This window comes from Natator depressus, chromosome 2 (assembly GCF_965152275.1).
Source record: "Natator depressus isolate rNatDep1 chromosome 2, rNatDep2.hap1, whole genome shotgun sequence".
NCBI lineage: Eukaryota > Metazoa > Chordata > Testudines > Cheloniidae > Natator > Natator depressus.
In genome coordinates, this window is record NC_134235.1 from 107,570,941 (window position 1) to 107,585,535 (window position 14,595).

Here is a 14,595-nt window from a genome sequence, read left to right on the forward strand (position 1 = left end):
CTTGAAACCCAGAGTGCATGGTATATCTCCAGTACCAAGGCTGGAACCGAGACCAGGTGCCAGAACCACACAAAACAACATTTTTTTTTTTTAAAATGACTAACTACCTATTAAACTGAACTATACAATGGGTACTACAGTACACCCTCACTATATTCCCTTCATAATAACAAACCTTCAGTTATAATGAACCTGGTCCCTGGATTCCACTTCGAGCCCAGCTACAGAGCTGGAGGAGCTGTCAGCTGCCCCACCCTCACTGACACTTTTGCTATAACAGACTCCTGGCTATAATGAACAAATGGCTTTAATCCCAATGGGTTTGTTATAGCGAGGGTGTACTGTATTTACAGGATTTGACTAAAACTTGAAGGAGGACAGGAAACTCTAATAACCATCATGGGTGATAGGAAGGAACTGAGGTGGGTCAGGGGCAGCTTGACCCTTTATGCCTGTGCCTAGGTGTGAGACAGCAGACAGAACTTATGACGCCCTAATGGATACCACAAAGGGAAAATCTCTCTGAGAACTGTGCACTGGATTGCACGCATGCCTACAGTGGAATGGACAAGTGCAACCACTCAAAGAAGAGCCAAGGGAACCCTTACTTCCTTGTGATAGCAAATGGGTTTGTCTTTCTTGGGAAGACTTGCACTATTCGCTATATCTCATGTGCCAGTCAATTTGCGTGTGTCACATATCTCAATCTCTTACCTAAAAATTCTCTAGTCAGTTACCATTTCAACCCCAAAATGAGGGCCTCTATTGCACTTGAGCTTGAAAAGTCTGCATCTGGGTGGTGCACTGAATCACAATAGTTGAAATTCAAAATCCATAGCAACACTTGTTTGTGCATTTGAGAATAGGGGAAATTAAAAATCAGGCCTCAAAGCTAAATATAAATCAAGCATCCAGTTTGAAAACACCCAGAAGATATATAGGGATGCTTACATTGTATTTTTAACTCCGAATTTCTTTGCTGTTCAAAATGTAAGGTACAGTCATTCCTTAAATACCAAGTTATATGTTTTACTAGTAGAAACATTAAATTTTGGTTTTCTTTAAATCCAACACCTTCCTGTACCTCACCTGTTGTACTTTGGTCACCATGTCCTTGTAAATCACATCCATGTTGGTGTTCATAATTTTCACTAACGCAGATACAATGATCTCTGATTGCTGAGTAGTGAACCCTAAGCAAAACAAAATACAGCAAAACATAGCAAAATTATGAACAATTTTTTCAGAGATGTCTCTTTCAAATACTACTCACAAAGATTTTTAATAAATTATGGCCATGACAGAGGCCACAAACATACTCCTCCCTCCATTCAGAACTAACAACAGAACACAATGTTACTGTCCAGTTAATTAAATTGGACACACACAAACATGCAAGGTTTCTCCACCATAAAATGAAATGCAGTATAGCTAAATGGCAACTTCTACTGTTCAGCACTATCCCTCAACAACAATATAGGATGGTGGTATTTTATTTATTTATTAAAACAGATGTGGGTACACATCAGAATGTCATATTGTCTCTCTCATGCCTGCTTAGTTTTTTGTGAACAAGCAGGTTATTGGAAGTTATAACCTTGCTCTTCAAGAGCAGGAACCTGATTTTAGTACACTACTTGTTCAGAAAAATGTAAAAAGGTATGCACAATCCAATAAATCAGAACAAAACTAGTTGGTCTGTTTTAGGTCAACCAGTCTTTAAGACTCTGTAAAATATAACAATATGTAAAGTGAAGTGTATTATGATTTAACTCACTTCTGCTGATTATTGTAACAGTTGCAACATTCTACTAAGATATTTTGCAAAACAATAATCCCTCAGGAAGTACTTTCAACATTTGCAGGTTCACAATAAAGGCAGTGATATGATATTATGGATGAGAATTAAAAAAAAATGCAAACGTAGGGCAATTACGAGGTATGTAAGAGTTAATTAAGTGTTATATAGCAGGCCTGACCAGTTTCTGACTTCAGTTACACAGATGTAAATCCAAAATAACAAAAGTCAAAATTTGATCTTAATAATGTCCCTTTAAAGCAGAATAAATATCTCAGTAGGTTTTAAGCAATCTTTATAAAAGCTATCTCACTAAGAATGACACTTTTAAATTAAGTGTCACAGAGAAATAACTGCACAAGTTTAGTACTCTGAAATGATAATGAAATCATACAGCAGAAATAAGTTATAGATCACTCTACATATTTGAATAATTTGTAACAGAAAAGTTACCATTTTCTTCCAACAGGCACACTAGCGCATGGGTGTCAAAGAATAGCTTTCTACTCCCCGATAAGGAAAATTTCCCCTTGACACTGTGAGTTTGTAAAGATGATGCCACAGAGATGCTTAAGTCTACAAAAAACGCATACAAGTTACTGGGTCAATATGAAATGAAAGTACATTCACTAAGACACTTTTTATTCCTGTAAGAAGTTCACTACATACTTCCAATAACTAAAAATTGGCATTACTTTAATCTACTATAAAATTCAATAATCTCCCCCAACATACATTATTGCAACATGCTCAGGATGCTGGAGTTAGAGTGCAAAGCACCTTGCAGTCAGCTATTCTGTTCAGCTTTTTATACAGTTGTACGCCATCACCATGGTATCTGAGCACTTTCTAGTAGCGTATTACCCTTGTGAGTAATCTCTGTGAACTCAGTGGGACTACTCATGTATAAAGCCACATTACAAGCAGTACAGCAGCATAACTGCTCTGCCACAGCAGCATAGACATTTCCTACATCAACAGAGAGCACATCCCCTCAAGACAATTCTTCCATTGACCTAGCGGTGTCTAAACTGGGGCTTAGGTCAGCTGAACTACATCTCTCACACAGTGTGAATTTTTTACGCTCCTAAGTGACGTAGCTAGGTCAACCTAAATTTTAGATGTAAATGTGGTCTTACTCACACACATAGATGTTTGCTGGATTAGGGCTTAAATAATGTGTTCAGCACCTACTCAAGTCAGCGGGAGTTGAGGGCACTTGGTATCTTTGAGAACTAGGTCCACAATCTTAGGCCAGATCTACACTATAAGTTTACATTGGTGTAACTGTCACTCAAGAGCGTGAGCCTCCCCAACGCCCTGAGCGATGCAGTTATCCCAATCTAACCCCCAGTGTAGACAGCGCTGTTTATGAGGACTTCTCCTGTTAACGTAGCTACCGCCTCTTGCGGAGGTGGATTACTACGCTGATGTGAGAAGTTCTCCCGTCAGCGTAGTAGTGTCTTCACTGAAGTGCTACAGTGGCGCCACCGTACTGGTATAGTTATATCGCTGCAGCGTTTTAAGCAGAGAACTGCCCTTACTTCATTAGCAGTTACTTCCTATTATTTACTGAAATACAGTAGGACCTCAGAGTTACAAACTGACTGGTCAGCCACACACCTCAGTTGGAGCTGGAAGTATGCAGTCAGGCAGTTAAAGGGGGTGTGTGTGAGAGCAAATACTGTACAATACTGTGTTAAACTACTAAATTTGAGGTTCTACTGGACTTGATGGCCCTTTAAACAGAAAATATTTATTCACAATCTGATATTTACCATCGTAAACAAAACTTAAAAACACACAGCAAATACTGTTGCTGTTTGTCTTTTTCAAACAGAGTGTGAAGAGATGGGATTGTTGTAGGGAAGGGGAGATAGGCTGGAGTGCTGTGGCTACTGAAGAGTTATGAGGCTGACTTGTGATAAACATGACACCCATTTTATTATATGTAAAAACTCCCACCAAAACCGTAGAGAAGATATAGTTATGCTCAATTCAAATCTCCCGAATAAGTGTTTAAAGTATAATAGGGTTAGTTTTCTGGATTAAGAATAGCTGGGAAAAAAATGCAAACACTTATTCCTACAACTGGCAGAAAACAGCATTTCCACAGGAGAGTGAATTTTCTCGTGGGCAGCAACATCGGAGGCCCTCCAGCTCGGTTTTACTGAACGCGGCTTGTCACAACACCGCGGGCAGGCGGCGCAAGGCGCCTGTGCGGTTGCGCTGCGCGCGGAAACAAGCAGGCCTAGCCCGGGAGAGCTCGGGCTCCTATCACAGGCCCCCTTGGCGAGAGCAGACGCGCAGGCCGGAAGCCCCCGTGGCTGTCAGGGTGGGGTGAGGGCAGCCCGCGCGCGGAGAGCGCCCCAGCCCGCGGCAGAGACTCCTGCCCCCAGCGCTGCGGGGCCTGGGGCGCAGCGCACACGGGCTCCCGGCTCAGCTGGCGGGGCTGCAGACTGGGCGGGCCTGGCCCTGCGGGTGAAGGCCAGGGCGGCCTCCCGGCTGGTGGCGGCACCGCTCACGAGACCCCCGTTCTCACCCCGCTCGCTGCGCGGGCCAAGACGGCGCAGGCGGCCGGTCCCCGCGGCGGCGGCAGCGCTGAGCCCGCTGATGCCTTTACTCCAGACTCGCATGGCGCCGCGGGCCGCATCCCCTGGCGGCGCGGAGGAGGCGGTTACCAGCGGGCGCCCGTGGGCGCGGGGCGCGTGGAGGAAACCTGCTAGCTGCCAGTCTCCAAGGCAACGGGGCGACGGCGCTGGCGTGGGGATGTCACGTGAGGTGGCGGAGCGGCCGCCTCCCCGCCCTGGCGGCTGGAGCAGGAGGACCAAGCACAGCGGAAGTCTGGCCTCGATCGCATCACCATCCGCCTGAGGGCGGTACTAGGGCTGTCTCCTCAAACCCCTGCGCCCCGGCGTCTTAATTCCGGCACCAAGCCCAGCCAGCCCATTTGGGCAGCCAATGCGCATGCGCCTCTACGCGGAGGTGTTTCCGCATGATGCGCGGTGACGTCATGGGCCCCGCCCCTTGTCGAACTGAGCGGCGTAGGCGTGGCTGAGTGCTGAGAAGTGCTGGGGCGCAGGCCAAGGGGGAAGGCTCGGGGCGGTCCCAGGCGCGCTCGCCCGCCCCCCGCTGGATTGGATCCGCCCCACACAAGGGCAGGCAGAAGAGCCAACTACGGGGCTGTAGGTTACTGGGGGCCGCCTGGGCGTTGTCTGACGCTGTCTGAGCTCAGAGGGTGGGGGAGTTTTGGCACCCGCTGCCTTGCTTGGTGCAAGCCACTAAGGATGCGAGTCTGAATGAGACCTTTGCTGTGGGCAAAGAAGCCGGCCACACAAGTAAGGTGTAACCACGCACCCAGGCGCACACAGAGAAGGTAAAAGTAGATTGGTGACACTGTAACAAAGTACTCAGGGAAGGTCAACAGAACTGACTGTAGTGCGGTGAGGTGCATCTGATCCTGTGGCTTTCCTAGGTCTGTCTGTGTGTAAAAAGAACAGGAGTACTTATGGCACCTTAGAGACTAACCAATTTATTTGAGCATAAGCATCTGTGAGCTACAGCTCACTTCATCGGATGCATACTGTGGAAAGTACAGAAGATCTTTTTATACACACAAACCATGAAAAAATGGGTGTTTACCACTACAAAAGGTTTTCTCTCCCCCCACCCCACTCTCCTGCTGGTAATAGCTTATCTAAAGTGATCACTCTCCTTACAATGTGTATGATAATCAAGTTGGGCCATTTCCAGCACAAATCCAGGTTTTCTCCCCACCCCCCCACCAACCCACTCTCCTGTTGGTAATAGCTTATCTAAAGTGATCACTCTCCTTACAATGTGTATGATAATCAAGTTGGGCCATTTCCAGCACAAATCCAGGTTTTCTCCCCACCCCCCCACCCCCCACAAACCCACTCTCCTGTTGGTAATAGCTTATCTAAAGTGATCACTCTCCTTACAATGTGTATGATAATCAAGGTGGGCCATTTCCAGCACAACTCCAGGGTTTAACAAGAACGTCTGAGTCGCAAGTCCTCCTTTTCTGCAACCTTGGACCCTGTAGCCCAGGGTTTACCCCCTTGCCTACGCGCTGTAGCTGCTGCAGCGCGCCTGGTCGAGATGTCTGAGTCCCTTGTCCTCCGCTCTCCTCTCACTCTCATGGTTCCCCATTCTGTGGAAACTCTCCTTCTGCAACGCAACACTGCTCACCTCTCCTCTGCTCGCCTCACTAGGTATGAACTTTTGCTGCTTTCAGCCTCACATATCACTATTAAGTGCTGCTCCCGGTTAAACCCTGCTACCCTCCTTCCTTTACCTAGTGATGGTGAACCCCATGACTGCCTTGCAACTGTCTCTGCTATCACTGTCCCGCGCCCCGACCTTTCAGATGTACCTCTCCCTAACTCTGACCTGGTATTATTCACTGATGGGTCCTGTTATAGACATGACCAAGGCCACCTTCTTGCAGGGTACGCTGTGGTCTCTCTCTCTGAGACCATAGAAGCTGCGCCCTTACCCTCTGTGACCTCTGCCCAGGTGGCTGAACTGATTACTCTAACCCGTGCCTGCTTTCTAGCCGAGGGGCTCTCTGCCACTATTTTTACTGATTCTCGGTATGCCTTTGGGGTTGTGCATGACTTTGGCACCCTCTGGCAGGCTCGAGGTTTTCTTACCTCTACTGGTACCCCTATCAAGAATGGCCCCTACATTGCCGCCCTCCTGTATGCAGTTTTACTACCGTCTGCCTTGGCAATTGTTAAGTGTACTGGCCACTCAGCGGCAGACACCGAGGTGGCAAAAGGTAATGCACTTGCTGATGCTGCTGCAAAACATGCCGCCACTATAAAACCTTCACCAGAAGCGTTTCTTGGTCCCCTCTCTGTCTCCGTAATGCCACCATCCCTGTCTCATCTTGCTCAGCTCCAGGATTCTGCCCCAGAAACAGAGAAAGACTCCTGGAGTGTTTTGGGTTGCTCTTTGCATTCTGATTCCCTTTGGCGATCGCCCACCGGTACCTTTGTAGGCCCCCGTCTCTAGCCGCCCTGCTACATGGTGTTTTGCATGTCGGCAAGGAGGGGTTGGTCTCTGCTATGAGTAAGGCGGGGTGGTGGGCTCCCCATTTCAGCTCCTTTGCAACCCGCCACTCTGCCGCTTGTGTTACTTGTCAAAGCCACAATGTAGGCAAATCTGTAAAAGTAACACAAGGGTTCCGGGGTTTGCCTCAAGCACCTTTCCTACGCTGGCAACTTGATTTTGTACAAATGCCAAAGTGTCAGAAATATGAATTCATTTTAGTTATAATATGTCTGTTTTCGGGTTGGATTGAAGCCTTTCCCTGTCGCAAAGCTGATTCATTGTCCATTGCAAAATGTCTGTTAAACCACATTATCCCTACCAAGGGAAATAAATCTTGCTAGCCATCTGGAGCAAATTGCATACTTTCCCCACGAAGAACCAAGTTCCTTGTGGAAATGGATAAGTAACTTATTCAGTTTCTCTAGTCTGGGAAACTGGTTGTTTCAAGGAATCCTGACTATCCTATTTGGAAATCTAATAATCCTTGTGTGTTTTCAATTGATTTCTTGTTGTATCCAAAACTGCACAAGACACACCATCCATCAGGTTACCCCTAACCAGAGTGCTAATCTAATGTTGTTAAATGTCACCAGTGAAAGTAATGAAAAAGAACGATTGATGTATGGAATCCAGTAAGTCATTGGTCATGGGCGTAGCCTTGACCAAAAGGGGGGATTGTGGAAGTATAACATTGTATAAGTATAACGTTGTATAAGGGGACATGCTGGATACATTGTATATGAGAGGGCATGCCAAAACATGTTACAAAGTATCTGAGGGAGCACACGTAGGGACAGTTAGCTTTTGAATGGAGAAGCAATTAAGATAGAGCCAGCACGTCTAAGAAGCAGGCATCAGAATGGAAGGTGTGAAGGGCAATTAGTTAAGTTAACTGGAAGCTGTTAAAGGACATTGTTAAGGGTGGCAGGTAATTGAAGATACGTGACTGGTCTCAGGGATCTCGAAGGGTGGTGACTAAAATCTTTTTCTTCTTTTGTCTGTAACTTCTCTGTAACTTGTTCTCCAAAAAACTGTATAAATTAAGAGACACAAGCCCCACTTGGGGGGCTCACTTCTAAATGTATTAGCAGAGCAGCTTTGCTAATAAAACAGAGTGGTCTGATAAATTGTGAGTCTGAGTCAAACTTTGACAATGCACACAGGAAAGGCCAGCTGGTAGGTATGCTGACCAAGGTTGGGGAGTGGGGGGTAGTCTTCCAGTCTCTGGCTCCTGAGCAAGGGAATTCAAAAGTGTGAGTGGAGCAGCCACTGTTGCCAGGACAGGGCCAGCTGCTTGAGGACTGTTAGGATAACACAGTGTGAGTGTAGACACTACATTATCTGTGTCAACCCTAGGTAGGTTTGTGTCATTTGAGAAAGTGGTGCCATTGCATTGCTGTAAGGGGATGCTTACAGCAGTATTGGACAAATTTAAGTGTAGATATGTATCGGCCAAGTTGTGCACACGTTGATTTAAGTTATTGTAACTTTTTAGTGTAGACCAGGCCTCACTCAGTGGCTAGGTGGGGTGGGAAGAGGATTTGGTCTCATAGGTTATATCTACACTGCAATTAAAAATTGTGGCTGTCCTGTGCCATCTGACTTGGGCTCACAGGGTTTGAGCTAAAATTCATAGATATTAAGGTCAGAAGGGACCACCATGATCATCTAGTCCGACCTCCTGCACAATGCAGGCCACAGAATCTCACCCACCCACTCCTGCGATAAATCTCTCACCTATGTCTGAGCTACTGAAGTCCTCAAAATCGTGGTTTAAAGACTTCAAGGAGCAGAGAATCCTCCAGCAAGTGACCTGGGACTATTTAATTGTGGTGCAGACATTTGGGTTTGGGCTGAAGCCTGGACTCTGGGACCCTGTGCGGTGGGAGGGTCCCACAGCTTGGGCTGCAGCCCAAGCCCAGGCCCTGACTTTTATATGCAAAAAAACAAACAATTACTATGGCACAGGTGGGCCATTGAGTTTTTATAGCATGTTGGTGGGAGGAACCTCAGAAAGAAAAAGTTAGGGAAAACATATAAAACATTTTAAAGGGCTGTAGCCATTGTCTGTCAAGACTACTCTTCAGAATACATTTCCTTTCTTGAACCTAAAAATATCCCGGAGGTAGCTACATTTCAGTGCTGAATGAAGGGATCCCTATAGGCATAGGGCCTCATTTTGGCTTCAGTTGCATCTGCACAAGTTCAGTGACATCAGTGGGCTTACACAACAAATGTGTTTGCAGGGCTATAAGTGAGGTGAGAATTCAGCTAACGGTATGTACAGCACATTTGAATCATTTGGGTTTAAAAGGTATTGTATGAATGTCACAGTATGAGCAGCGGTAGTACCTTTTGATATTTATGAGTATGTAGACAGTTGTCTTTTCATCCTGAAATGTTCAGTAGCTGCAGCACGATATTTTCTTTGATATTTTTATTCTTCAAAGATCTCTTTCAAAACCCTTACAGGGATTAAGAAGCAAATGTGCAATTATTGAAGCATCGCCTTTCATGTCATCAGCCTGTTTGTAGTGGGTTTCAGAACTTGTATTTGTCAGCAGAAAATATATGCAAGAACCACGACACAGATGGAGATTGATTCTGAGTGGGTTGGGTTGTGGCTGCAAATACATAAGCATCTGCTGTCTGTCTCAGCAGTGTCCATTTTTGTCCTCTTCTAGGGCAAGTAAGGTCTTAAATGATGCTTCATTGCTTACTCCCTCATCTTACATTATTTCTAGCCTTCACAGATTACTTGAGGCTACTGACTTTCATCTCCATGTCAGAGATCATCTTATTCACTTCTTCCCCCACTTTGTTCTTCCAGGTCCACTTTTTCCATCATATGATGAAACAACCTTCAAGATAGATAATTGGCATTTTAGGTGTTCAGATCCCTGAAGGCTGTTTCAGAAATTGTACGTGTAGATCCAAATATTTCAGACCTGTCTGTTCTGCTAGCTAGAGACTGAAGGCTAGCTTCTCTGTTGGACTGCCTTGGGGGTGTAGCACAACAAGAGGCGTAGACAGAGGGAAGGGGGCAAAGGTAGCTTTATGCCAACCTTGTGCCCTCTAGATTCTACATGGCAGTAGTGCTGAAATGGCTTCCAGCATAAGTTAGAGTAGCCCTGGGTGCTCAGTGTACTGCAGCTGTTGCTTGGCTGTAGAATAGCCCAGAATTCCTATAGTTCTCATTGCTATGGGCTCATCCCCTTCACCAATGTCCACTGTATGCTACTCCTGCACTGGGAGAATTCTCCTCAACTTCTTGAAGCTCATATGTGGCATATAGCAGCTGGATTTAGGTCCAGAATCAGCCCCCAAGAGAGACTTCAGAGCAGTTTGCCCTAATATAGTCTGCTTGATAGCGGGTACCCAGGCTAACAATTGGAAGGTACCATACATCACACAAGCTATAAAACAGATATTTCTATTTTACATCACCAACCATGACAGCCGGTGAATATTTTCATCAGTAGCTCAGCTGATCCTAATCATGGCCATATTGCCCCTTCCTGGGACAATCCTCTCTCCAACCTGGGCTCTCTCTCTCACAATGCCTTGCTAGTGACCAGCAGAAAACCCCTCCAGGTGCTATTATCACTCAGCACAACCACATGTGGAGACCCCACACGCAGCTAGATTGCATGAATGCTTCGAGAGACACTCATGAATCACACAGAGAGAGGCACCAGAGCCAAAACTCCCAGTTTCAAGCACCTCAGGAATATACCGTCTTGCACTGCTCAAGATGAGCAATACAGATTTATTTATTGGTTCGCCACTTCATCAATGGAAAGTGAATATACACCAGTCTTTGTACTCTGAGCAGATAAACAGTAAAACAAATTTATTGACTATAAAGGATAGATTAAGTGATATTAAGTAATAGGCAAAAAGTTGGAGTGAGTTACCAACAGAAATAAAATATAAGTACGCAGTCTAAACTCTCAACCCAATTAGGCTGAGCAACAACTACACTAAGCAGTTTCACGCCACTGGATATTGCAGTTCATAGTACACAAATGTCCCACTTGAAATCTGGGCCAGTTCCCTCAGTTGGAGTCTTTAGAGTGTCCTTGTTGCTTGCAGCATAGATGAGTGAAGGAGAAAGGCCCAGCATGTGGCCACTGTGTCTGTTTTATACCCTCAATCCATGCGGTTGGAAAACATAAGTCCAGGCATGTCTGGGTGCATTGCTGAGTCTCCAGGCAAGTTTGAGCAATTCCCCTGGTGTGGCCTCATGCAGGTGAGTCATTGCATTGTAGCTCCCTTGCTGAACAATGGTTGTTGATGGGTTGATTGACATCCCGCCCGTGTGTTGGTTACTTTCATTGCTGTTGCCTCTGGGAGCTAATATTTGATCCCCCAACTTACAACATGTTTTAGTGACCACCAGACAACACAATTCTCATAACTTCATATGCATTAATGATATATGTTTGTGGATAGAGAAATGACTTTCAGCGGATCATAACTTTTCCCCTGATACCTTACAAGGCATGCTTTATATATAAGATCACAATTATATAAAAATGAGGAATATGGGGGTTCCACAATGCTCCCCCAAGGTATAGAATGTCACAACCTGCACCTGTACAGGGCCCCACTGAAGTCAGTGGAGACCACCTGCATGGTTCTTAGTACAAGGTCAAGATTTAAACTGTTTTCTTTACAGCGTGTCTAAACAAGACCCATCTTTCTGTTCCTCCTCTAGTCTGTTAAGTGTCACTTTCATAGCTGTTGCATTGAAAGCCTTGAGATTTTGAGACAGGCCTGTGATATTCCACAAAAGCCTGATTCTTAGGTCAAAAGCCTGACGTGAGGGAGGTATGGCTATGGGACTGCAAGATGAGGGAATTATTTTATTTCATCAACCCTTTTTAGGTCATCCCTTCCTAGGAGTCTAAAGTTTACTGCCCATATCCTGTTATCACTATTAAAGCAAAATAAATAAATAAAAATCATTCACTTCTGTGTGAGCAGAATTATCTTATAAGAGTAAACTATAAGCGGTCTGGTCCTACTCCCACTGAAGTCATGGAATCTGGATTGCGCCACATACATTTGCTCAGGTTCGGCAACCTCTAGCATGCGGCCCATCAGGGTAAGCTCCCTGGCGGGCCGGGCCAGTTTGTTTACCTGCTGCGTCCACAGGTTCAGCTGATCGCAGCTCCTACTGGCTGCGGTTCGCTGCTCCAAGCCAATGGGGGCCGTGGAAAGCTGTGGCCAGCACATCCCTCGACCCGCACTGCTTCCTGCAGCCCCCATTGGCCTGCAGTGGTGAACTGCGGCCAGTGGGAGCTGCGATCGGCCGAACCTGTGGACATGGCAGGTAAACAAACCGGCCTGGCCCGCCAGGGGCCTTACCCTGGCGGGCCTTGTGCCAAACGTTGCCGATCCCTGCATTAGCTCTTCACTGATACCAGCAAAGTTACAACATATTTATCAAATTATGTAATTAGGGATGTGATTTTATTTTGAAAATTTTTAGGAAAAATCATAGATGGTCATTGTGAAAAGGGCAAAAAGAAAGAAAAAAGTTTAAAAAAATCAAAAACAATTTGCATTGTTTAGCCCCTCCAATAACTTTTTTCTATTTTAGTTCTAATACCAAGAAAAGTGCCTATGGCATGGTTAAAAGTGAACAGTTATGAACATAGCTGTTTCCATACCAGAGAATGCACTTTTGTAAACCCAACTTGATTCTCCAAATTAAATTAAATAAATTGTAAAGTTTATTAACAATTGACTTGATTAGGGAACAGTGTTCAACAACAGATCAGTTCATGTCAACACAGAAGCCACTGAAAAAGAAAACAATAAGTTACAGCCAGATTAAGAATGTGCAGGATATTACAAAGACCATTAAAAATACATGTTTTTCTGAAGTGGATCACAAAGGCTGAAAAAGGCACACTTTCTTACATAAAAGACATTTTTAAAGTGTAGTGGTAGGCCAAATCAATTACAGGGTTTTAACTTCGGGTTCAGTTCTGCCATCCTTTCTTGCACTGAGTAGTGGGACTAATCATAGAATGTGAGACTGCACAAACTAGTGGTGGAATCAGCCCCCCTGGTTACTGGAAGAAGCTCAGATTGTGTTTTTGAACTTTGACAGAGGGCACCTCATGACCATTTAGAAAATTAAGGCTCTCAGCTTCAATGCATTTTTTTGCCATAGTATTGTCACTTAGTATCTACTAGCACTTCCTGCAAGTTGCTGAGTGTCTCCAACCCCTGTTGAGGTGAATGGGAGCTGAGTGCTCCACACCTCTCAGAATCAGGCCCTAACTTTGATGTATTAAGTGAAATTTGTTCCATTGCTACCATCACATCTATCCAGTCAACTATGCACATACAAAACCCAAAACCCCTCACACATCAAATGTCCTGGATACTTTTTAAATAAAGGAATCCATAACAGATGTCCCAATTTATACATAAACATAATCAATAACCTTATTTTAAAAAGAAATCTTTGCACTGTAAGCCTCCTGTTTTGACTCAACTTGGGATAGAGTCCGTACTTCTAACAGAGGCCAAAAATTGGGAGTTTGTAAGTCTTGAGCGAGTACTAACTAAAAACAGCAGTTCACAAAATGCATTGCTTTCTAGCAAAATTACCAATTTTCATAACTATTTAATGTGCAATGAAATAAACGCTGCTTTTTGAATGTTTGAGAATTGAATGTATTTGGCTAAAAAAGGAGTGCATTCTGCATGCATTTGTATTTTATTTATTGGCAGGGGAGGGGGTGTCTAAAAAAGCCTGCCATTTCACATCAAATAGCATTCAGAATTTAAAGACTTTCTCTGAGCAGTTGTGCCTTTTTAATATCAGTTGTTAGAAAAGATAAATGTACTACATTTCTTATTTTAAAATGCTTTATTGATTTTATGCAACCTCTACATTTTTCATAGCAGAGGAAAATATACAGTACAACTTATTAAACCAATGTATATTTGCAAACTACTAGGCAGGCTACAACTTTCAAGAGGTATAAACCCTGAATGCTTAACTTTAAGCTTATGAGTAGTCTCATGGTAGCCAGCAGAACTACTGTTAGGCTATGTCTACACTTACAGCAGTATGTATAGTACAGACACTGTGCACCCTCGGCACCCTCTCCCCCCCACCCTCCATCCTGGATATAAATAGCAGTGTAGACAGTGAGGCACTGCTTAGGAGAGTAAGACACCAGAACCTTAGGAGTATGCACCCTACACAGTTATGTACATGCCCAATCAGTGTCTCCCATGTCTACAATGCTATTTTTAGCTGCATAGTAGCCACTTGCTGGAGCCTTTTCCTGCTGCAGGGAAAGGCTCTAGCAGCAGGGAAAGGCTCAGCATCCCATCCTTTTGCTGCTGCGTGTAGCTACACCCTGGAGTGTGGCTATACTCTGTTTGTTTTCACTATCGTGTGTGGCTCCATGTAACCTACACACTGCAGCAAGTGTAGACAGGGTCAACGGCTTTAACTTATGCACATGCTTAAGTGCTTTGCTGTATTAGGGCTGGAGTGTTCAGCACCTTGCAAGAACGTGTGCTCAAGAGGCATAAGCCAACCACTGACACCTGGGGTTAGGAGGGAACTTCCCCCACAGGCCGGTTACTACATAACTGCCCATTATAGTAGTCTTATGCTTTCCTCTGAAGCTGCTGGTACTAGCCCTAGTCAGAGACAAGATACAGGACTAGATGGACTAATG

At 44.8% G+C, this 14,595-nt stretch overlaps 1 protein-coding gene across 1 annotated transcript in view; it reads right to left on the reverse strand.

Moving 5' to 3' along the window:
• The window catches only part of MCUR1 (mitochondrial calcium uniporter regulator 1), a 34,245-nt gene extending 29,566 nt beyond the window's left edge, over positions 1–4,679 (reverse strand). Inside the window, 4 exon segments of the mRNA XM_074944809.1 lie at positions 1,090–1,193; positions 2,252–2,374; positions 4,341–4,539; positions 4,542–4,679. Coding sequence (XP_074800910.1) covers positions 1,090–1,193; positions 2,252–2,374; positions 4,341–4,539; positions 4,542–4,664 — 549 coding nt within the window. The 5' untranslated portion in view covers positions 4,665–4,679.
• Positions 4,680–14,595: the final 9,916 nt, after the last annotated feature.